Source organism: Hippocampus zosterae, chromosome 1 (genome assembly GCF_025434085.1).
Source record: "Hippocampus zosterae strain Florida chromosome 1, ASM2543408v3, whole genome shotgun sequence".
NCBI lineage: Eukaryota > Metazoa > Chordata > Actinopteri > Syngnathiformes > Syngnathidae > Hippocampus > Hippocampus zosterae.
The window spans coordinates 22,377,407-22,401,688 of NC_067451.1; the positions used below are offsets into that span (position 1 = coordinate 22,377,407).

The following is a 24,282-nucleotide window of genomic DNA, read 5'->3' on the forward strand; positions in this document are numbered from 1 at the left end:
TCTTCATATCTGAGACTCTTTCTTGTATGTCTGCCACTGTTATGGTAACTGGGTTCTGTTCAGGGAGGTTGCTGTGCTCCTCTCTCAGGGTCACCAGCCATTGTGCACTGCTGTTATGTGCAACCTCCTTCTCCCATATGCCTTTCCAGTACCTTTCAGTTTCCAGTCTTGGTGGGTCAGCTCTGTTGTTAGGACCCTGCCACTGAGCGTACACTTTCGCAGGTTGTGTTGCGAACAGCCTGTTTATTCATCTGGCCTTATTCTCTTTCGTGTACCGCTTTAGGCGGCTGGACAAGGCTTGGAGCCTTTGTTTGGCAGTTTCGAGTGCTTCAGGTATGGTCATCTGGATGTATCTCTCGGGTAACGGCCTTTTCATCACACCTCTCTGGGCTTCCGTCAATTTACTCACATCTTTCCGAGCCGCCTTGATCTTCGCCTCCAACAGTCTTCTCCGTGGTGGGTAACATCTCATGGCTCCCCTGGTTGCTCTTATAGCCAAGCATCTCAAGGATCACTGATGCTGAAGCGTATATCAGCTCATTGGTTCCCGTGATCGTTACGGTAGGGATCAGTGTTGCATTCACACTTTCCATGAGACTTTCAGGTGGTACTTCACATAGCCGTTGTAATCGGTTTCTAGGTTGCCCAGCTTTCATTCTTGCCATGATTTTAGCTTTCAGGTCAGTTGCTGCCTCGCTCAGCATTTCATTCATTGGGGCTGGCCTCCAATCTCATCATCTGCAGTCATTGGGGCTTGCCTCCCAATCTCTGGTCTGACCTCCTCCTCTGATCTGGCAGGCTGGGGCCCTTCACCATGGAACCAGCCTTGTACCTCATAAATCTCAAGGTGTGACAGCAGTTGCCGTTTGTGGATGTTGGAACACTGAGCTACTATTTGTTTCGTGGTCAACCGTGACTGTGGGTTTCGAAGTAACCATTTAGCCCACATTCTCTGCATGTAATCCCTCTGACTAGGATTGTTTGAGTTGTAGCATTCCAACAGAGCCATGTTATCGCATCTCGCCCATCTCCGCTTTGTTCCAGTAGCCTATTTTTCATCAAGGTGCACTGGTTCCCCAGCACCTGACGCAGACCTTGTTTGGCCGGGCGACATCTGAGCCTGCATGTCATTCATTTTATTGTCTCTCATCATTGTATGAGGTAGGCATTAGCGTGAAGGATCTTGCCCAAGGACCCACACTGAAGCTATCTACCTAACCAACTGAGCTATACAGCCCGGTGGACACGTCGCGCCATCTCACCCATCCTATCTGAACCTCCAGTTTCATCACGGTATCACATTAAAAACGAAATTTATGAAAGCAAATTGAAATCAATCTTAGCTGATTACGAAAAGAGAGAAAAACGACTGAATAAATAATGATTCCGAAACAAATAAGGAAATATATATATACACACATACACACACACACACACACACATGCACACACACACACATGCTCAGACACACACACACAGTAGTGTCAAATTTAATGCAGATGTGTATTCTCCATGTTGCTTTTGTCTCATGCTAGTTTTCCCAAACTGACAGTTACAGAGAAGTGTCCTATTTTGAAAAACATGTAACGTTTATTCATGAGTGATACATGAGTTACAATACAGTATATACAAAACTTCATTATTAAAATAACAAAAAAGAGCATTGTATAAATATTCCCTTTTTAAAAATGGCATCTCATTTTAAAAACAAATATGCTTTTTTACTGGATGGATGGGTGTTTCAGGTCATCGCTTTTGTTCGGCAGCTGGGGGTGAGTTTATTTTGGAAAGCGCTGCATGTGATCAGCATGTATGTGTGATGTAAAGTAATGCCTTCATTCTAAAAGTCAGTGAAAAGAATGTGCTGTGCGTGTGTAACAGTGCCACAGCGGGTAATGCACTTGACTGAGTTGATGGAGGTTATGAGGGCACATTTGACTTCATTACATTTTTGCTCAACTCAGCTCCAACACCTCACATGAAAAGTGTTTTTATTTATTTATTTGGGTTTTTTTTAAACCATTGGTCCAACAGTCTGCTATGTTTGATATCAAGGGAGAACTACACACTAAAATTAATAGGAAACACATTAAATGCAGTCTTGAGAGGGAGGAAAATCCTTTGCATTACCGAGGGAATAATGCAGAAAGTTTTCTCAGTCCAGCAGTAATAACATGAGTCCCAGTGTTGAATACTGGCGGCACCTGTGCTCTGTGGGTTACTGGAGCTTCATGCAACTGTGTGGTATGCACTCAGCTTGTTCCTCCAGCTCGGGGCAAGGGACGCCAGCATTGGCCGGCCGTAGAAGGATGTAGCGTGTGCGATGGCGGATGCCGCCTTTGGAACAGGGACCCAGACACAAGCCCCAGGATGACCAGAGAGACACTTCACAGTCGAGTGGAGTCACTGTGTTGGTGGAAAACCATAAATGTTGATGAAACGCCGATTCAACGAATTCTCACAAGGTAGTACAGTAATCCCTCATTTATCGCGGTTAATGGGGTCCAAAACCACCCGTAATAAACGAAAATCTGTGAAGTAGCGACAAATAAACATACAGTATATTTATATACATATACTTTTTAAGTCCGCAAAAAGTCAGCAAACGATCCGCGAGAAGCTGCAAAACAACCGCAAGTCATATAGAGTAACATATACAGTACTGTACTCCATGTACCTGTATATGGATTTTTTTTTAAATCAACGATAAACGAACCTCGAAATAGCGAGGGATCACTGTACAACAACACTACTTATCCACGAAATTGAAAACCACAGTTTTATTTCAGTGTACCTGGGTACAAATATGCAGTAATTTATAATTATCCTGAAAAAGTTGAACCAGACCTCAAGCACGGGAAGAACAAATAAATTCCACACAGAAGGGCCAGAGCAGAGATTAGAGCCCCAAACCTCAGATATACATATGTGTGAACCACGATCCACCTTGCTTCCTTGAATGATAATCGCACCATTCCACTGAATCAGTACATAGTTCGATCCTAGGGAGAAAATAGCCTGATGCAGACCTACCTGCATTATTTTAAGACGATTTGCTTATTTTTAAAATGTGTTTTGGTTGAATCCTTGAAATGTGCTTAGTGCCAACATGCTATGAGCGTCGATGCCATGTGGCGACAATACGTGCATTTCAGATTCAATCCTCTAATTTTAAGTCCTGTTACTCAAATGAACAATTTCAGTAAAACTAAAACAATGATATCAAAAAGTTGCTTGACCTGGGCAAATACACATTTCAATATGTGTATTATCAGATTTAAATGAGAAAAAAGACAGAACTCAAAGTTTATTTTGAGAGACTTACAACAAGCAAATGGAATGGCCCAACTATTTAACACAAAGTACGAAGGGGCACTCCATTTCTTTTGACCTTAAAACAGAATTCTTGCAGCACATTAGGTACGTGTTCTAATGTTCCAAATCTGATCAATGCGTTAAATCACTGTTCCGCTAACAGTGAGGTGTGTAGCATCCGTTTCAGATTGAGATTGTGGTCAATGAAAGCAAGAAAATGTTTATTTAGAATTTTTTTTATGTATCCAAATGTTCTCCTGCAATTTCGTGCTACATAACACATCCCTATGTTATGTTGCATCGTGAAGATTTTTAAAACTATGGAATACATTGTGCATAGATGAGTATCCAACGGATGGGTAAAATGTCAGCAGTTTACAAATCAACGAACCTCAATGAAGCTCACTCATAATGAGGACGATTCAGACTGAGATAAGCTAACTGTTTTCCTTTGCCCCCGTTTACAAACTCTGGCAAATAGTCAAACAAGGGAGCCGTTTGTTTGCAACTGTGACAAAATGTTGTGGAAGACATGGACAGGCACGCCTATTCAGTTGACTAATGCTCATAATGCAGTAGGGTCATGCTCACTGTCGCCAATTATTTATTCCTGAATCCCTTCATTATGCCAATATACTGCATCAGCATGTTCTCTTAAGAGGCTCCTCCTTCTGATCATACTAGTCAGCAAAGCTTGACTTTTGATGCTGCTAAAAGATCATCCTGTGGTGCGAGGTGTGACAAGACTTATTTAAAGGCAATAATTACAACTTTTGCCCTGCGATTGGCTGGCAACCGATTCAGGGTGTCCCCCGCCTACTGCCCGGAGACAGCTGGGATAGGCTCCAGCACCCCCCGCGACCCTAGTGAGGATCAAGCGGTTAGGAAGATGAATGAATGAATGAATGAATGAATGAATGAATTACAACTTTTTGGGAAAAAAATGTGGCTAGAGGATTCAGAAAAGCCATAAAGTCTCGTGCTAAATTGGCAACAGCGCTTCTGCTCTTTATTTTCTGGCAGTCTGGAGGCCTGTGGCATTGTGCCGCCGGTTAGGTGGAGGATACTTTCAATAGTTGGTGGATCATTATGTGTCTGGTGTGCTCTTAGTCATCTAGTACACCACACATTATAAGGGTAATAAACCCACAATTTCCAACTTTTTCCTCATCCTACGTGGGGTCTCTGTCAGAGATTTTCTCGGACAAAGTTAAAGAAACGACTCGGCACACAGGAAAATTGTCTTCAATATCGGCGGGAGCGGACCTCTGAGAGCGAACGACGGTTGTTGCTCCGCGATCACACTCGGCTCCCTCTCCGCCGGTTCGAACTTTTATTGCAAAATACAAGAAAGACCCTGCCCCAGTGATTAGCATACCGCGCCCCCCGGTCCGGCCCCTCTGTAGTGATCTGATCTACCCGAATACACAAGTCACAGACTTGGCTGATGACCAATGTCCACCTGGGCGCGACAGCTGTTCCCAAACTGTCTTTTGGTATTCAACAACTCTTTGTTCCCAATTTGTTTATTCCCACTCTGTGATTGAATCTAGCCTTCGCCCCCCCTTGCTTTGACGTGATTACTCAAGAAAAAGGCCCTCCGCCCAAACGGCCGACACCTCTGCGCTGAGCATGTCTAGACATGCCCAAATTAACCGAAACTTTAAACATGATACAATTTTGCTCATAGATTCTTCTAACAGTCTCTCACATTTAAAAAATTGTTTAAGATGATAAGTTAAACGTTAAGTATGGACACCACTTAAGGTTATCACAATATTAGAAGCACCTCCCAGGACGATGCAGTTCAATTCTCAAACACTGCGAACCACACAATAACAGCCTTGTTGAATTATTACATGTCTGGAAGGGCCAATCAAATGGGAACGCTATGACATCATTGGAAGGCTACTGAACCAGTGCTTCACAGTGACTCAACATCAGGTTTGTTTTTTTTCAGTTAATTCTCCTCTGGGAGGCTCACCTGAGAATCTCTGAGGACTGATGGAGTTTGGGAGGATATGATTGGACATGGGGACTTGGCGGTGAAGAGATCTGCTCTGCCGCATGATCTTTATGCTGGCAATGGGTGGAAGTTCTTTTAAGCGTGGATAATAGAAGGAGTTGGCGGGGTGGTTTGGCATCTGAGAGGTGATCTGAAAGACACATAGAAACAAAAACATACAGTCAGTCATCATTCACAGGGGAGCCAACAAATGTCCGACGGCCCAACCTTTAAACGCCTTTTCTTATGTAAGAAGGATCTTTTTATTATTGTTGTTTTTATAATGGCTCCAGGTCAGGTGAGTTCTGCCAAGCTTTCACTTTTAGGGGAAACGTGGTGAAATCCTACTTCGTGATCTATTTCTCATACGAGATGATGAAAGGCGGTGACCTCATCTTGTCACACAATGGAAACAACGGCATAGTGGCCAACAGAACAAGTAAACTCTTGATGTGAAATAAACAACCAGTATCCATGTACTCAAAGTTCCACATTCTGTATGAGTAAACATTCTAAGAAGGCAATTTACCTTTGAGATGTTTTCTGGGGGGCTGGTGGGAAAGTTGGGCGAGGAGAAAGTAAATCCGCTGTCTGTCCCGGCGTCATAAGGTTGCAGGTCAACGGTCACGTCCTGTTTCCACTGACTGCCCTCACAAAGGTTGAGGCTGTCCACACCAACAAACCAGTCAGGGCTGGGGATCACCTTCACCATCAGAGACAGCTGAAACAATATGATCATAATAAGGCTTTGAAGGTTTGTCTGCATCATACAGAGAGAGGTGTTTCTATCAAAGAATTCGATTGGTTAGCATCTGAAACCAATCTCTCTCTCACACTGCCAATGGGAGCTGAGAAGCAGACTTTGGTTTCTTTTGTGCAGATAAAAGAATGTATTTTTTAGTTTTTGCACTTAGAGTCTACTTGTACTGGGACCAACTGCCTAATGAGATTCAGCAGACAGATTTGCACCTATAGTTACACTTTGTCCTTGCACTTGATGATTGCTCAATAAAACAAAGTCTGACACATGTGTTTACGATTTGCTGGCCTTGGTAAAAGATATGCTCAAGAGAGACTTACCAAGTGTGCAATGGATTGCATTCATTTTGTTAAGTGATATCAGTGATGAAAAACCTGATGTAAAAAGCACCATTAGCAAATTAATGTTCTTAATCCAATAATTAAAAAAAATAAAGTGCTTCAACAAGCACAATGTCAAAATCGCCTTGTTGCTTTTCAAAACTCCATCTGTTTACATCCTTTCCATTCACCAATTGCTCCCAGTCAGAAATATTACCAAGGAACCGTCCTGCAATCTCCAGTGGACCTGGACGGTTATTTACCTTGTGCTTTGTGCCATTTGGACTCACAATGGCAACTGTATTGTGTTATCAGTCTGCTTTAGATAAACAAAATAACAGACATGTCGTACTGTCTGTGTTTGAGATATTTGCGGTTTTGAGCATCGACGGAAAAGCATAGCCTTTGGAATAAAAGCATGCACAAAAATTCAATAACAAATTAAGATGTCAACAGACAATTCTGTCGTGTTCTACAAACCGCGCAACTGTGTGACCCGACATTGCGTGTCCGCCACATCATCCTCTAGTCATTCGAAAAGAGCCTCAGGCATCGGAAACAGATGACAAAATGTGAGATTGTGTATGCTTTTCAGGGCTCCCGAGTTCAGGCAGTGGAATAAACAATAACGATATGTAGGTCACCAGGCTCATACCTATAAAAACACACCACTGACCCACTTATTAATGAGCCACATGGGCTATAATGTACACATAAAATATTTGTTTTCAATATGAACATCTGCAGATTTGATATATATGTATTTTTGATATATATCAAATATATATCATTTTTGATATATATATATATATATATTTGATATATATGTTTTTACTATATATATATATATATATATATATATATATATATATATATATATATATATTAGGGATGTGAATCTCAGCACTGAGGACGATTCGATACAGATCACGATCCACTGCCAGCGATGCGATACTTAAACGATACATGGAATTTTCTGGCGATACGATGCGATACGTTTCACCGTCGTCACGATGCGATACGATTCGATACACATTAAGTTCAAATCAATGCGATCCGATACGATACAATGCAATTTGTTGCGATATTGTGCAATTAAACATGATGCAAATAAGCAAAGAAAAAAAGCTTTTAAAAAGATGGAATTCAGTATGGTATTACAAAAAGGATACCACTTTATTCCTTATAAAGAGTAGAACTTGTAAAACAACTTATTTAAGCCCTTTCACAATTGGGTTTTGTGCAAAGAAAATGTAAACAATTTGGCACCTGAGACTCACAGCTGTTGCTATAGTGTAAACACAAACAGACTATTCTCACTGAGTGTCTTATATAAAATTATATATATATATATATATATATATATATATATATATATATATATATATATATATATATATATATATATATATATATATAGCGTGCGCTAACTTCCATAATGTTTCGCTCGTTGTGTACTGGACTGTATGTGACGCACGGCTACCGTCCGTATTCAACACAAAACGCAAAGCAATGATGGTGCATTCATTGCGCCTAGGAAAGGGCAGATATGTGACGTTTAACATGAATAAAACGGCGATTGAATCGGATTTTACCGATACCCATCAATGCATCGTGATGAATCGCGATTTCACCGATACCCATCAATGCATCGTGATGAATCGCGATTTCACCCGTCAATCGCGTCGTACCCAGTGAATGAGCCGATGCACTCGGATCGCGGACGTGCACATCGATGTATCGATTAATATCGATTATTTTCCACACCCTTAATATACTGTATATATATATATATATATATATCTTTTTTTTTAATTAAAGAAAAATGAAACAATGGAAACGACTGGTGCATTCAATGTATTCCCAGCCACTTGAGTGTTCCCCGTTGACCTTTCCCATTTTTTTCAGTACAGCTGCAGTTGCGAGAAATCAAATTTGCAGTCGACATCCCAAAGCGAACTTCTCACCAGGCTTAATAAAAATAGCCTGGGCTTTGGTTCAAGATACAAATATAGGATGTGAAGTGTTATTTATGTTCCATTCGGAACAGCTGGGAATTTGGACCTTTCCAGCCCTGAATTAGGAAAAGTGCATTGCAACACTGAGGTCCACTTGCAAACTTGATGTACAAGTCAGAGCAGCAAAATTAGTACTCATACTTGGTCCATTAATAAGGACTGCTAAAGATGGTGATCTGACAACAATAGAATGCACATTTACTTTTTTTGAAGATTTTGAAAGGAAAATTTGAATGTGTAATGATTACAAATTGTTTCTTCCGCCAATTAAGTATGACATAAATGAGGTGAGTGGCTGAAAGTGTATGGCAACTTATTCCAGGTACTTAAGCTGTTAGGAATGCAGTAACACTATCTGACTTTGGCACCCTGGTGCGACATTACAGAAGCCTTCAGACTTGTGTACACAATGAGCCATCACAGTTGGGTCATGTCTATTTCTTGAGGTATTACACAATCTTTGTAGACTTATGGTTGCGCCGCCTTCTTGCTCATCCAAAAATCAGACTGGTGTTAGTCCTCATATCTAAATATAGTCCAGAGAAAATAAAACCTGCCTCAAAAGTTTTAGTGCCGCCAGATGGCCGAATGTTTCCATGTAATTACTTAGCTGTATTTCTCTTGTAATGTAACTCTCAAGAAAACTTATGAGTGCAGCATAACTATTAACTTTAAAGTCATCTGACAATCTGACCGAATTCGATGGGACAGGCGTCAGGCATACAGAGCCCAGTCTGCTCAGGGTACATGTGGGCGCTTGTAGCTACGCTGGTTAAACACAAGTCTGATTGGGTGACGGAAATCAACGGTCAAGTGTTTGGTACCCAGTAATACAATTCACTGGAGGACTGGATACACTTTTTTTTGGTTCATTTTTCAAAATGTATGGAAGGGACCAAGATAACAGTTCCATTCTACCAACAGTTCCATTCTACATTATTTCTCCAACTGGATTTCACTTCTTGGGGGGTGGTCTGTAAGATCTTGGTTACAAGGACTTGACGGGTTACATTCTCACCTTCACCAAAGTCGGTCCTCAAGGGCCGATGTCCGGACTGTTTTCCAGCTCTCCAAGGAGTGGCAAACCTGATTCAAATCATCAGGATCGTTTGAATGCTGCCTCAGAGCTGGCTGATGAGCTGATCATCTGAATCAGTTTCATTGCAGAGCTGGAAAACAGGCAGGAAAGTGGCCCTCCAGGCCCGGAGCTGGACATGCCTGGGTTAGAAGGTTGACACCCTTAATGGGCCGAGCAGCTACAGGTCAAAAGCAGTCTGTTGTTGCTGCCGAAAAGGCACTTAACTTCCAACTAAGGGCAGGCTATTGTTGTCTAGCACACTGACTGCAGCACTTGTGTTTGGGTGACTTTATGCATGCAGTCTATAACCGAATTTCTTCTTGACTGGACACATTGAAACCCGCTCCTCTATTTCCTCTTCCTCTTTTTTTGTGCCTGTAATGGACAGTATTTCTCACAGCCCCACTTTGTTCAGCGGAGAGATCAGTGCTGTTGAACGATCTGCAGCTGGATGGATGTAAGTCTTGAGGAGCCGACGATGAGAAGAAAGGAGCGCTAGCGCAGAGCGCCGATGCGGATTTGGAACTGGGAGTCGCGGCTTGGAGTTTGAAGCGGATTACGTGGGACAGGAGAAGTGTACTAATCTCTTTTCGTCAATGGACGCTACAGCTTCGTGTTTGCTTTCAAAATTTAGCTTGTAGCAGACGTGTGCACATTTTCAGCATGACGTCTCTGATCCACTGGTGAAAGGACTCTTTGATCCTCTCCTCCTTCATCTATAACTGCTTCAAACAACAAAGTGTGTGCAGGAAAGGTGATTACGGTGAATTGGATAAGCTTTATTGTCATATGTACTGTATGTGCAGATTAAATTACTTCCCTCTCAACATAAAACAAGAGAGGTGCCGCTGTGGGTGTCCGCACCGCTATCAAAAGAAAAGTGAACAAAAATTAACTGATTTTAATTAATTGCACAAGTGTCTGTGTCTTATGAGTTGTGTTATTTTGTTATTTTGACTTCAAGATGTGGCTGGATTTCCAGAAGCTCCTATATTTTGTTCTTCTACTTCTTCCTTTCATAACTTTGCTGCTGTGTAGTGGGAATTTCTCCATTGCGAGACTAATAAAGATTTCTTATCTTATCTTATCTTATCTGATCTCGTACAATGCTGCAAAAGCAATGGAAGGGGGAAAAACGAAGAAAAAAACATTTTGAATTACAATGAGAGCATTGGAAGTTGTAAGATAATACCTGATGAGACAACGTGAGTTGGGCGACTCAAACTCGGGCTTGAAACGTTTTTAACTCGGACATTTGGATGCCCAGTTTCAGTCAAGGTTTACAGCCCAGTTAGGTTGTGTCACACTGCAATGATGTCACACTATTTAAACAGCTGACCCGGCATTTGCCTTTCCTTCTACAATCCCAGCGAGGATCAAAGTTTACGGCTCCAAAACATAGCGTTCCGAGCTGAACTAGACCATTGGCAGGAAAGGTGTCTTTTGTCGCTGTCTGAGCATGTGTGTGTGCGCTTTTGTGAATGAGCTTTGTTTCAAGTACCAGTGAGTTCCTGGGCAGCATGAGCAGCTCTGTGGAGCTATGCCCGATTCCATTCGGGATGCCGGCCGTCCGGTGCATGGTGCCGACCGTGCGTCTCTTTCTTGCCTCCTTGGCCGACTTCATCAGCTCCACCGTCACGCCAACTTCAGCAAAGTTCTGCACCCCTTGACTAGCCTTCGCACCCTCCTCCCAGAGCCGAAAATGGCGATTATGGCTCACCGCTGAAGTGAGAAAGACACACAAGAAAGAAGACAGCGGTGAGATTCTTACTCTTTGGAAGGATTTCCAATGTCATTGAAGGACCACAGAGCCTTTGCCAAATGATGAGCTCATTTCCACTGTGCTGGAGTCTTTAGGTATTTCAATGACTGCCTCCAGCTTCCTGAATTTAAAAAGATCATTCCCGAAAAAGTGCTTCAATGCATAGCTCTGAATGATTGCATATTTTCTCCATCCACCAAAGATAAAAGCAAACGGCTTTAGTTGTCAAGAGGTTCTGGTCTATGGGTTCACATGTCTTTAATTCCTAAAAATCCCCTCTTAAAACAATGAACTTTACTGATGATTTTCATGATGCTCCAAGTCAACTAAATCATTAGTTTCACATTCTCAAATTTAGTGCTGGTCATCTGTGAAGCGATTCATATTTAGGCTAAAATGGAGCTTCTCATTGAAAACCACAGAAGCACTAGTCTGGATCTGTGGTTTGAAGGCCAGAGTGAGGTTAGCCAGAAACATACTGACAAATGCTCTGATGGCTCTGCCTTAGCTTACTTATTTTGCAAGGTTTTTTTCTCTCTCTCTCTCTCTCTCTCTCTCTCTCTCTCTCTCTCTCTCTCTCAAACACACACACACAAACACACAGTCATACTTAAACACTCTTGACACATGTATTAATGTACAAAGCGTAGCAAACCATACACACAACGTGACCAGGACGCTTTACACACTATCCTGTTTCCTCCCGTTCTGTCATTACTGATGCCCATAATTGCATTTCCATCCCAACTAGGTTCCCACAAGCATCAAGACCTTGAAATTCAAGAACCCATCATGTTTTTTAAGTCCCACCAAGACATTAAGGCATCCCTTACTCTCGTCATTTTTCGAAACACTCCATTCTCCCAGAGACGTGTCCATGTCCCGTCAGTAAAGGAACCTCAAACCATTCTCCAAACACCTTGACGGGTTGTGCCCTCTTCCATCCATAGATGACACACTGTTGCCACTACAGCTGGATTTAAAGCTTCGGTTTCTGCCTCTTCGTGGAGTAAGTAGGCCATCATTTTATGGCAAGGGAGGACTGGTGCGGTTGAAACCGAAGAAAGCCGCAGTCGCCACAGGCACTGACGCACAACAGTGGTCTGGCACAAACATACTTGGATACACACATGCATAAACATCTGCCATCCATCCTTGATTAGGGAAGAGGGTTGGGGGTTGCGGGGGGGAGCGGAGATGAGCTTGAATTGATTCCCATTCTGCTCTGAGGTAAGGTCTGACCCGACCACGCCCCAAGAGTCATTACCCACCTTCCCTCAGCCCCAAACCTCCGCTGCACTCTTCATCGCCAGCGCTGTGGTAAACCAGTGGAAACGTTCAAACTCCTGACAGGAAGGCCGAAGGTAAGATTTGAACAACAAACCACAAAAACCGTGAGGCAGACTTGCTTACCACTCTACCACCATGCTGTCATTGGAGGATGTTATTTTTATAAGAGTACCAATTCAATTACGAAATTCATGTTTAAAAAATATACAGTAGTGCTTTGAGACCACTGACCCGACTTACACGTTTTTCAAAATACAAGCAGTGGTTTGGCATTTTTTTTTCTTCGACTTGTAATAAGATATGTGCAACATTCTTCAAAAAAGTGTTTTCCATGTTGTGTATTGAAAACAACCACATAATTTTGCTTTTAATACTAAGACATAATGAAAAATGCCAAAGATGGTCTAATGAATAGCTGGGGCGTCATAATGATGATTTAAGGAACAGATATTTGAACACAAACACTGCAGCAGCACATGTGGACAAACATAATCCCTCACACTGGTATATTCTTCATCCGCCATGAGAAATGAAAAATATCACTGCAGATTCCAGAGTCGCAAAACTCTATGACAGTCCCATTCTGCCCCCCTCCCCATTAACACACAAAAAAGATTTTGACATTTTTATCCATCCATCCATTTTCTGATCCACTTTATCTTCACTCGGGTCGTGGGGGTGCTGGAGCCTATCTCAGCCGTGTTTGGGCAGTAGGCGGGGGACACCCTGAACCGGTTACCAGCCAGTCATACAGCACAAAGAGAAGAACAACCATCCCCGCTCACACTTCCACCTAGGGGCAATTTGGAGTGTTCAATCAGCCTGTCATTCATGTTGTTGGAATGTGGGAGGAAACCGGAGCACCCGGAGAAAACCCACGCAGGCCCGTGGAGAACATGCAAACTCCACACAAGGAGACCAGAGCTGGAATTGAACCTGGTACTTCTGCACTGTGAGGTCGACACGCTAACCACTGGACCATCGGGCCGCCATAAGTTTTTATAAACTAGAATATTTTCGAAAATACTATTTTTCTTAAAATTTACAAAATTTTGAGTTGTTTTTGGGGGGGGGGTAGCAGAACTGATTCATGGCATTTTTCATTCATTTCAGTTGGGTATGATGATTTGACATACGAATATTTTGTGTCGCGTGGTCATGGAACGTTTCTCGTACAGCGGTGCCTTGAGATACGAATACATAATATGTTCAAGGCACCGCTGTACGAAAAACGTAATATGTTCCATGACCACGCGACACAAAATATTTGTATGTCAAATCATCACACCCAACACCAAAGTCACACAAATCATAAAACTGACAGGTGATTCAAAGATCAAAGTAGTATTTTAAGATAAGATAAGAAAACTTTGTTTGTCTCACAATGGAGAAATTCCCATTCTGCCAGTATATTCTCACCTATGAGTTTGGACCACTGAGCAGGGGGCCTGAACAATGGATACTGCTTCGGGAAGGCCTGTGGGCTCCAGTAACCGGTAAATACCACAATGTAGGAAGCAGGGCCTTTGGCTGTGCATTCGGTCCCATTGAGTGGACGCAGAGGACCAGCAAAAGCGAGGCTGAGCTTCAAAAATACGACCAGAAGCTGCCTCAGCCAACCGCTCTTCAATTGTTGTGATGACATCATCTGAGAAAAACAGATGGGTAGAATGGTTACACGTGTGCAGTGTGTCTTTGAAATAAGTTAGCGCTTATTTAGCGACAATAAAGCAAATTCAGCTAAGACAACAACATTCATAGTGCCCAGAAATGTTTGTTTTTATGTTCAGTTTTTTTAAACTCCTGTTTGTCTCGTTTGTGAGTGAGCCATTAATTAGGCCAAGGTGCCTCCATGTGGAATTTGCAACTCACTTCATGAGTCTCCTGCTCACATTCGAAACACACAATCATTTAAACATGGCAGGCAAAAAACAAAAGAAGGTGTGAGATGGCTTCCTACTCAGATAGGACTGGACCAGATCCAAATCAACTTGTAAAACTTGCTGTAGCTAGGAATGTTTTTCCCCTCCTAATATAAATAGAATGACCATTTAAAATGGCCTTTTATGTTTACTTGGGTTATCTTTTTGTTTTCTGTGTTCTGCCTTGTTGCTTGAACACAAATGTAAACATGTCATGTATAATGTATATCTATCGACATGTATAGAAAAGGCACCGGTCGTGCTGTGGTTCATGCTGCTGCTTTCACGACAGGCGCTGCGAGTTTGATTCCCACCGAGTGTCGTCTCCAACCCAAACAAAAATGGGTGGGTGGTGTCATGAAGGGAATCCGTCGTAACGACTGTGCCAAAGAAGTCATGCGAGTGACTCACTGTGGCAACCCCTGATGGGGGGAACGAGCTGAAAGTCGCATTGCAGAAATACCTAGAAAGGGGATCATTGTAGAAATACACCTCGTAAAAGTGTCATGCGCACAAAGAGATGATGTCAGTGTGAATGTTTGGGTAACCGATACCTGACAATCAATCGGAGGCTTGACACAGAAAGCTGCTATGAGCTCATAAAACCCCTCATCCATCTTATCTAAGCCTTGTGAACCGATTGAACCGCTTTGCCTTTTTTTAAATTCTTCATTTGCCCAAGGTTGTGTGTGTGTGTGTGTGTGTGTTTGTGTGTTCCTACACTGGTGCTAAAGCCAAAACTAAATAATACAACATGGATAAAATCCCTAATGATAGTCTCAAATCCACTCTACTGTGTTGCTCTACTGACCTCAGCGACTGACCATGAGCTGGCCGCCAAGTCTGACTCATACTGACAGTCTGTAATAAGCGGAGCAGCGAAACGGAACGCGTCTTTGATGTTTGGATACAGTATTTGGGTTAACTCATCCTCTCGGGTGCAAACCATACAAATTGCTCTTGTCTTTATTTTTATGCACCTGCAGTAATTCCCTCAGCAGGACATTCTGACCTGATTACTGATTGTCGCATGTCCTCGTATAAAAGAAAAGTTGGCTGAACTCAAAAATTCGAGACAACAAACACTGAAAAAAAGGGTAAGCTTGCCATAAGCCAATTTTGTTTTGGAACAAACGCTTGTTTTGTTGCGCAAGCTAAAATTGTTGCCGTCAGTGTTAATAAATTATATTCTAAAATGTTTACAATTTAAATACAGTCTTCGGCCAAAATATACAAGTTGTTGTTGTTGTTTTTGCAGAGCATTCATTCACATAGGGTTGTGGGATCAATTCCATTCATTGGACTCATCCTCCTTTTACCGATTACACCACGATCTTATTTTTTGCTTCATTCATCCAATAATGCCGGTTTCAACATTCTTCCAAGTGTTAGCTATCCTTTGATCATTCATACATCACTTTCTTTTCTCTTATTAATCATTCACCACTTCATTTTCTTGTGTAATTCATTTATTCGTTCCCATGATTAACCCACCATCCAATACTCTCCCATGAATTCTTGCCACTTTCTCACAATCCGCTACCGTCCATCTCACCATAATTTTAATGTTCTCCCTTCACTCATCCTGCCATTGTTCATTCCCTCAAACATTCACTCCACTGTCATTCATTTGTCCTCCATCATCCTTTCCCATTTTCTCCTCGTTCATCTCTTGTCATCACCCATCATCCTCTCTTTTCTCTCCTTCAACCCGACTGTCATCCCACCATCCCATTCCTCCAGGCCAACCATCCTTCTGGTAATGTGATCGCATGTATTTGCTATATTATTAGCAGATGTTTTGAGATTGCATGTGTGTGCGCATGAGATGGAGAAACAGGAGAGTGCCGGCCTTCGATGACCTGCTGTGCCGTTTCTGCGAGCTACTTGACTATAACTAAACCTGGGAGCAGCTGCAGAATGCCCTCGGTTAAATTTGGTCAAGTCAGCACACAAACAAGCACACGTGTGTGCACATTGTCCCAGAGGGCTATTTCAAGGGGTCAGATTGTGTTACTCGGCCCTTGGAGCTGCAAAACTCCAAGTCTTGACACTTTTTTTTTTCTTTCCTTGAGCGCAGGCCCGCACGTCACGAGTGTTTTAGCAATTCCCAGAGTCCACTAAGCGTGCATGGCACACGTCGCAGTTTTAAGAGCCTGCTGTAAAAATGCTGACGCAAAAGAACAGTCACGTGATCATCTCTGTGGCGACAGGAGGAGGAGAAATGGTGAAAAGCTAAGTGACAAAACTAACTCCAGAAGATCACTTTTGTGGAATGCACAATATATCAACTTTAAACGGTTTTGATGTAGATATCCGATCACTTTTGCTCTCCATATCTTGTAACTTGTATTTTAACAGCTGCTAATGGAATAAAACGTACAGATTAATACGTAATACGAAGGGTAAATCGAGAATAATGCTGCTATATTATCAGGAAAGCACCGTTCCCCTCGTTATATTGCAGATTTTTAAACAAATGCTTTTTTGTCATTGGGTTGTTACAGTATCCAAATTTAGACCTGCATGCCTTCAGAGCATTACCGTGTTGTGCCGCAACATGCCGGGCACCACTGAGGTCTCCTGGATGAGATATGTGTGTTGCCACTCTGTGTGAGTTGAAGTAGTGGCTGTTTGAAAGTTTGCATGCCTTATTAATTAAAGTTTGTATTGTCACTTTTGCTGTAAACTTCAACGGGGAGTAACCCATGAACCAAGCACACATTTTTGAGGAATTATGCAAGTGGGAGCTTCTTCTTTTTGTTTCCTCTATCTCATTCCGGGAAGTCATGGCACTCCGTTAGCCAACACAGTTACAGCCCGAATTCTGAGAATTCTCTGTAAAAAGAAAGCTAGCTCACTGCAGGATTTTAGGATGTTCTAAATGATTCACTCAATCTCTATTATTGATATGATTGACATATTGTTGTGACTGTGAAACCATAGAGATGCTTAGGCTCCTCATATTATTACGTATGCACAATCACTGATGGATAGCTAGTTGTGAAATCAGACGTCAAGGATAATACTCCATCCATCCATCCATTTTCCGAACCGCTTGATCCTCACTAGGGTCGCGGGGGGTGCTGGAGTCTATCCCAGCCGTCTTCAGGCCAGCCAATCGCAGGGCACACAGAGACGAACAACCATGCGCGCTCACACTCACACCTCGGGACAATTTAGAGCGTCCAATCAGCCTGCCATGCATGTTTTTGGAATGTGGGAGGAAACCGGAGCACCCGGAGAAAACCCACGCAGGCTCGGGGAGAACATGCAAACTCCACACAGGGAGGCTAGAGCTGGAATCGAACCCGGTACCTCTGCACTGTGTAGCCGACATGCTAACCACTGGACTGCCGGGCCGCCCAGGATAATACTCTTTTTCATCCATTGGTCAAGTTACTTTAAAAAATAAATTTTACCAATTTTTCCCCCGAGAATCCCCCCCCCCCAAAAAAAAGGATTAGATTTTTGCCTATTTTTTTACTATTGTCCCTTAAGGAACGTTTTTCTCTCTCTTATGAAGAAAAACAAATTATAACGACCCTATTTTAATGCCCAGCACAAATCAAATCTCACCCTGCACATGGGTGGAGTTTTTTTTTTTTTTTTTTTTTGTAGATGCTCATATTTGTGCCATTGTGGGTGAACACAACCAACTTTTTTCCTGGGCAATGGAAATTGCTACTCTCATTCACTTTAAATTGAGCACTGGAGAGGCACATGGTCCACAGGGCGGAAGCATAAACTGATTTGCCGCAGTCCATGCAGGATATTGACGTGTGCAGAGTACGATTATAGGGAACTGAAAGATCTCCACTTGTAGATGATGTACAGGTGGTGGCTGTGAAGTGGGCACAGAGACCACCTTCCACCTCTGGTCAAGCCGCTTTCATCTGATCTAAAGTTAAGTCTACTTTCAGTCACCAAAACGTCAAATGCAATTCCGAGTCTTCCACCCGCATGAAAATCAAGATGCGTCAGTTTTTACACAAAGGCGCATGTGTGCTGTTTTCAAAAACGGGGCCCAAAAGGAATAAGTAGTGTAAAAGTTAATTGTTCTGTCTGAGATTTAGATTTGTATTTTTGCAAGTATCTACTTTTTTAATTAATCAGTTATCGGAGTACTCCAAGCTACCGTATCAAGGTCAGCTTGTTGACGTAACTAAAGAGATATTGAACAAATAAATTCAATGAAATGTTTTAAGATTAGTGTATTTTCCAAAATGAATTCAAACAGAGCACTTTGTCCGCTCGTGTTGTGAATTTTCGTAATCAAACAATAGCCTAGGAATGTAAAATAGTTTTTGGAGGCACGATGCATCATGGGATATATTACCTTTTTGTTGTTCATTTCTGTTCCAAGATGCTTTGTGGGCATCAATGAGGGTACGAAACAGCGGATACTACATATTTGAACAGCGCTTATGGGGCAATATAAAGTGTATAGGGAACAAACAGCGTCTCATCTTGTGTTTTGTAGCCTGTTGTCCACTTTCTATTTTCTGTCCTCCTGCTTTCAGTTTTTTGAGTCAGATCGCTCATCTGTGGGAGTTGGGCTGAACTCAGTTTCCCCACACACTTCATCAGGTTTGGATGAGAAGAATTAGTAATAAGCTTTTCCTCATGACCCGACAAACTGCGGCAAGCCTTCATCTTTAGTTACAACATTCTTCATCCACCCAGCCATTTTAACAAATATGAGTAGCAGAAGTAAAGTCAACACAGTGTGGACATCACTGCGAAAAGGGTTCATTGCTTAAGTTATCTTCAGACAGTGTGGAGTACAACAAACAAATTCTGACCTGGATTTTCAGCGAGGAAGGTTAATGAAAGTTCACCACCTGGAGTCAGAGGTTTTCCTCGAACAGCCACTGTCTCATCTGTTCTGTGTTAAGGATGGAAAAGGAGGTCAGTGCTGTCAGACTATTTTTCCTCATCAATCACAAACAATGAAATAAATGCACTCAAACAATTCCTTACGCGCATTTTCAGATTTTTCGCGATTTGTCCTTTTCACAAACAAAAGGGAAGTCTGTTCAGGTAATTAGAGCATGTCATGTAACCTTTGCGGGAATAACAATCACTAAACGATGGGACTCGGGGCGTGTCTTTTGATCTTCCTTCTAAAAGTGTCACACTACAACCCACTTCAAAGCCATTTCATGAATTTCTGCACTGCCACATTAAACTCTCAGTCATTCAACACCTAGACATTAGTGACATAGACTGATTGATGACTGCTCCTGCTGCATATGCACCTTAAATGCAGTCTTGACCGTATTTAGTATGATTATTTTGATTTCACAATTCCACATTAAAAGCTGATCAATGCATTTGCACAGACGCTCAGTCATTTTATTGGGGGGGCTCTTTCCGCCCAGACAGAAGACATAATAAAAACAAGGGTAGTGGCGTGGGGCCAAACGTGCCGCCGCATGGGCACCCCTCACCGTGTAATTACGCTAGATGCATGCAATGATAATATACGTATTGACCGCAGCTCTTATATACAGGCAAAGGAATTATGCACGCACAAGCACACATTTGCGAGCGCGCCAAGTCAGCTCAGATGTTGGCTTTTAACAAGAAGATGTCAGGAAGGTCGCGTTCCTCCTCAGATGTGATCAAAGTTGGCCAGCCCTGACGTACGGAGACAGATAAATACACTCAAGTCTGGAGGCGAACTTGACTGTGTCTCATGCAGAGAAAGGGAAACAATGACAGGATGGGCAAGATTTCAGAGAGGAGAGTGAAAAGACTGCAGCTCCTCAAAGCCACCATTGCAAACAAGCACATTTTAAGCAGAAGGAATCTGAAAGGAAGATACTCAAATTTAAAGTGATACTACTAAATTTGAACTGACAGTTTTGGTCAGTATTAAAATTTTGTGTGAGAAATGTACACGGAACCATCTTTGGGAACAAATGTTGGAGTTAATAATTAGCCTAATAGTATTAGGCATTGGTAGCATGTGACTTCTCCCCACTAATCAGCAACATCAAGAAATATAAAGATAAAAATTTGCTCTTTATAGTACAAATGTCCAAATATTTTACGTTTTTTGACACAATATATCTACTTCTAATTCAGGAATATTTTATGAGTAGAAGAGTGGGTGTTTTGTGTAGTGAATATTTGAATTTCTCCACGCATTGGTGTAAAAAAATTGGTTCTTTGGGTCCATGGCCAGCAGGAGCCCAAGAACAGTGTTTTAAATTTGAAATCATTGAAAAGTGCCATTTTTATCTACGGTGCCCTAAATTCCTGTTACTGAATCTAGCTAGTAGCGGTGTAAACAATTAAACGTATATCAAACAAGCAGAAGAATTTCTTGGCGCAGCCGAGGCAGTGAGGTGGTTCGCTTTGGTGGCCTCACTATTGCATCTCTGCTTTTTGCAGATGATGAGGTACTGACGGCTTCTTCAAGCTGTGATCGCCACCTCTCTCTGGAGCAGTTCACAGCCGAGTGTGAAGCGGTTGGGATGAGAAATCGGCACGTCCAAGTCTGAGACCATGGTCCTCAGTCAGAAAAACGTCCAGGTCGAGGATGTGATCCTGTCCCAAGTGATGGAGTTAAAGTATCTTGAAGTCTTGTTCAAAAGTGAAGGGAGAATGGAGCGTGAGATCAACAGGCGGATCGCTGCAGCGTGATGCGGAATCTGTATCTGTCTGTTGTGGTGAAGAACGAGCTGAGCCTAAAGGCAAATCTCCTAATTTACCTGTCGATCTCCATTCCTACTCTCACCTATGGTCATGAGCTGTGGGCTGTGACTGAAAGAACAAGATCCTGGATACAAGCAGCCAAAATGGGTTTCCTCCGCAGAGTGTCCGGGCTCTCCCTTAGAGAAAGACTGAGAAGCTCGGTCATCCGGGAGAAACTCCAAGTTGAGCCGCTACTTCTCCACATTGAGAGGAGCCAGATGAGGTGGCTCGGGTATCAATTTAGGATGCTTCCTGGACGTCTCGCTGGTGAGGTGTTTCAGGCATGTCCAAACCTACCAGCAGGAGACCCCTGGGGGCGACCCAGGAGACGTGGAGAGACAATGTCTTTTGGCTGGCCTGGCGGCGATCATTTCTGCTCAAGCTGAATTGGCTTTCATCAGAGAACAGCACTGAGGACTACTGAATCCGGCGTATATGCTGTCTGGCCCATGCAAGACAAGGACGCCTGTGCCTGGTGGTGTGGTCAGGTACCCTTGCGGGTCGTCTAGCATACAGACCATGCTGATGTCAACAGTTTCGAATGGTCTGACGCTTGGGTGCCTCTCACCGTCCTTAAACATGCCGGGAGTTGAGTGGCATTCGTCATCTGGTTTCTCAGGGCATTGGCATCTCGGTGTCTCTGTTGCAATCTTCTGATGATACTCTGTAACACTCTAAGCTCAGTGGTCACTTATGTTTTAGAACGTCCGGTTTGAAGCATCACAATGGCAAGATCCATTGTTAGGTGCCGAATTGGTGTGTGTGTATTCTCTCTCTGTCTCTCTGTCCCTCTGTCCCTCTGTCCCTCTGTCCCTCTGTCCCTCTCTCTCTCTCTCTCTCTCTCTCCCTCTGTCCCTCTGTCCCTCTCTCTCTCCCTCTGTCCCTCTCTCTCTTTCTCTCTCTCTCTCTCTCTCTATATATATATATATATATATATATATATATATATATATACAGGCAAAATAAAAGTGAGGACTGTAAACTCAACACACCAATTTTTTTTGTTGGTGGATCATGTAACAAAAAACAACATGGTGCTTTTTTAAAAATATCATAAGTTTTTTCTTTTTTTTACAATATTGTGAATTTTTATCCAGTACCATGAGCTTTTTTATGTCACCAGTCACGTGAAAATATCCTGATAATTATTGCGTCACAACATTTGGATGTCGTGTCCTCCCTCAAGGGGACAAATAAAATCCTGTAAAAACTGTTTCTAACATAGTCAACTCAAAAATCATTTGACGAGTGTCAGTAAAAATAAAAAGGTAATGTAGTTGTAAAAGTGTTAACCGACTCTTGTAACTGGGGATGTGGCTGTGTTCAGAATTATGTTAACAGGGAGTTTGTGCGCTGCCACTATTTATGTATTTATTGCCTTCAAATAACCACAATTCAGCTGTTCTGGGAGGCTTTTCCGAACATTGATGTCCTCACATCTTTCAGCATGTGATATGATTCCCAGAGAGCTTATATAAATACAATAAAAGGAAAAAGAATTGCAGAAAAAAAATGAATCTTGGGAAACGATTTCAAACTTATGTCTGAAGGTCTACATGCACATGAGGACAGGAATGAGCATACTGCAACCTGTGATATGACAGTGGAGTTTGAAACAAACATAAGCACAGCTATTCCAAAAAGTTCTCTTCAGTGCAACATGAATACTTCAAATGCACTTGAGCGGAATTCCAAATGCAGCAGCAGCAGCAGCAGATCTTTTTCCGATTTGCATCCTTAAAGGGAATGAAGGAAATTGTCTCTGGGTGGAGGGAATGAAGGGAGGCTTTAGTGTCGTGTATCTTACCTGTGTTGGTTGCTATCAATCAGCGGCAGAGTCACGCTGCTGCCTTGTGGCTGGTCCAATACCACTGCGAGCACGCAAGCTCCACTTGTCGCCTCAACTGTCACTGGTGGAACCTTATCAACCTTGACCGGCTTTATCCCCGACTCTCCTCCCTTCCCTTTCTCTCTCATCGCTGTCTCCAGCTGTCGCCCACCTCCTTCTCTGGCTTTCTCCTCCCCCTCCTCTCCTCCACCTCTCCATGTATGGGAAATAGGTTGCAAGAGCCTTGCTCCTCTCCTCCACTGCGTACCTCCTTCATCTCAGCCCTCTTTTCTCTCTCTGCAGACAAGTTAATCAACACCACATTGGACTCACTCCTCTGCATTGTGTATTCATGCGCAGGTGTCGGGATCGCAGGAATATGTAGCAGGGGAAATTTGAAATAGAGTCAGCAGTTGTTTAGTGATTGGAGAAGAAAAGCTTGAATGGTGTGGCAGATCCAGCTGTGATGTCATCTGAAGGGCTGCTTTTCTTCAGGACCGCGTGTGTGCATGCGTGTGTCGGACGTGTCACCAGTTCCCCAGCTGCTACACACATGGTCAACGAAGGGAGGTTTTTCTTACAGGCGGCCCCTCACTCATCATCATGTCAACGCGCACACTAAATGAGCCTGTGTGTGGAAATTTTTCGATTAAATACGTAAGGAAAAAAAAAATATTATATATATATATATAAATAAAAAGGTGGCTAAAAACAAGCTTATGTTTCTGATTAATGTCAATGAGTTCAGCATCTTAAAGAGAAACAGTACAATAAACAAGTGTGGACACACATGAGTGGACACAGAAAAGGACTCATGATCTGAACTCTTCAGTGACCTCGGGTATAAAAGGGAGGGCGTTTAGATTGCAATGATTACCTGGAATACTGTGGTCATTTACTGTATCCACACAGACACACACACACGCGCACACAAACGCACGCACTAGACCGTGCAAACGAGGCAAATGTCCAAACTAGTTCTCAGGCCGCTCCCTGTCAACGGCGTGCACACGTCATTGCCACGCGGGCCAAGTCAGTGAAGCATTCCAGGGGAAACTGCAGCTAATCAATTAGTTCAACGCTTCAGTGCCACAAACCTTCGAGACCTCTGGGCAGAATGTGAAAATAGAGTGGGAACTCTGAATTCAACAAAATCATTCCTGGATGCCAGACTAATTCTTTTCAAAGCGAGTTCTCCAATAGGAAATCATGAAAAATGGATGCATTTGTTCCAGGGTCAAACTGTCAAACTGCTGAAACTTGAAGACAGAGATTCCCA

The 24,282-nt window shown here is 42.7% G+C and overlaps 1 protein-coding gene across 2 annotated transcripts; it reads right to left on the bottom strand.

Moving 5' to 3' along the window:
• Nucleotides 1–1,567: 1,567 nt before the first annotated feature.
• On the bottom strand, nt 1,568–23,198 carry spon2a (spondin 2a, extracellular matrix protein). Of its 2 annotated transcripts, none has more exons than XM_052081208.1 (7): nt 22,983–23,198; nt 19,276–19,353; nt 13,968–14,196; nt 10,998–11,218; nt 5,850–6,041; nt 5,300–5,471; nt 1,568–2,406 (listed from the first exon to the last, which is right to left on the bottom strand). In XM_052081208.1, the coding sequence occupies exons 3-7, from the start codon at nt 14,194–14,196 to the stop codon at nt 2,219–2,221; spliced, it is 1,002 nt and encodes a 333-aa protein (XP_051937168.1). In that variant the 5' UTR covers nt 19,276–19,353; nt 22,983–23,198; the 3' UTR covers nt 1,568–2,218. The 2 variants fall into 2 exon arrangements, with proteins under 2 accessions (XP_051937168.1, XP_051937159.1); XM_052081199.1 differs by having other exon boundaries at nt 19,276–19,358; nt 22,983–23,197.
• Nucleotides 23,199–24,282: the final 1,084 nt, after the last annotated feature.

Coding starts and splice junctions, on each gene's coding strand:
- spon2a (XM_052081208.1), bottom strand. CDS start 14,196: ATGATGTCATCACAACAATTGAAGAGCGGTTGGCTGAGGCAGCTTCTG. Junction 5,472..5,849: donor CCCCAGAAAACATCTCAAAG/GTAAATTGCCTT, acceptor TGTGTCTTTCAG/ATCACCTCTCAGATGCCAAA. Junction 2,407..5,299: donor CAGTCCTCAGAGATTCTCAG/GTGAGCCTCCCA, acceptor CCACCAACACAG/TGACTCCACTCGACTGTGAA.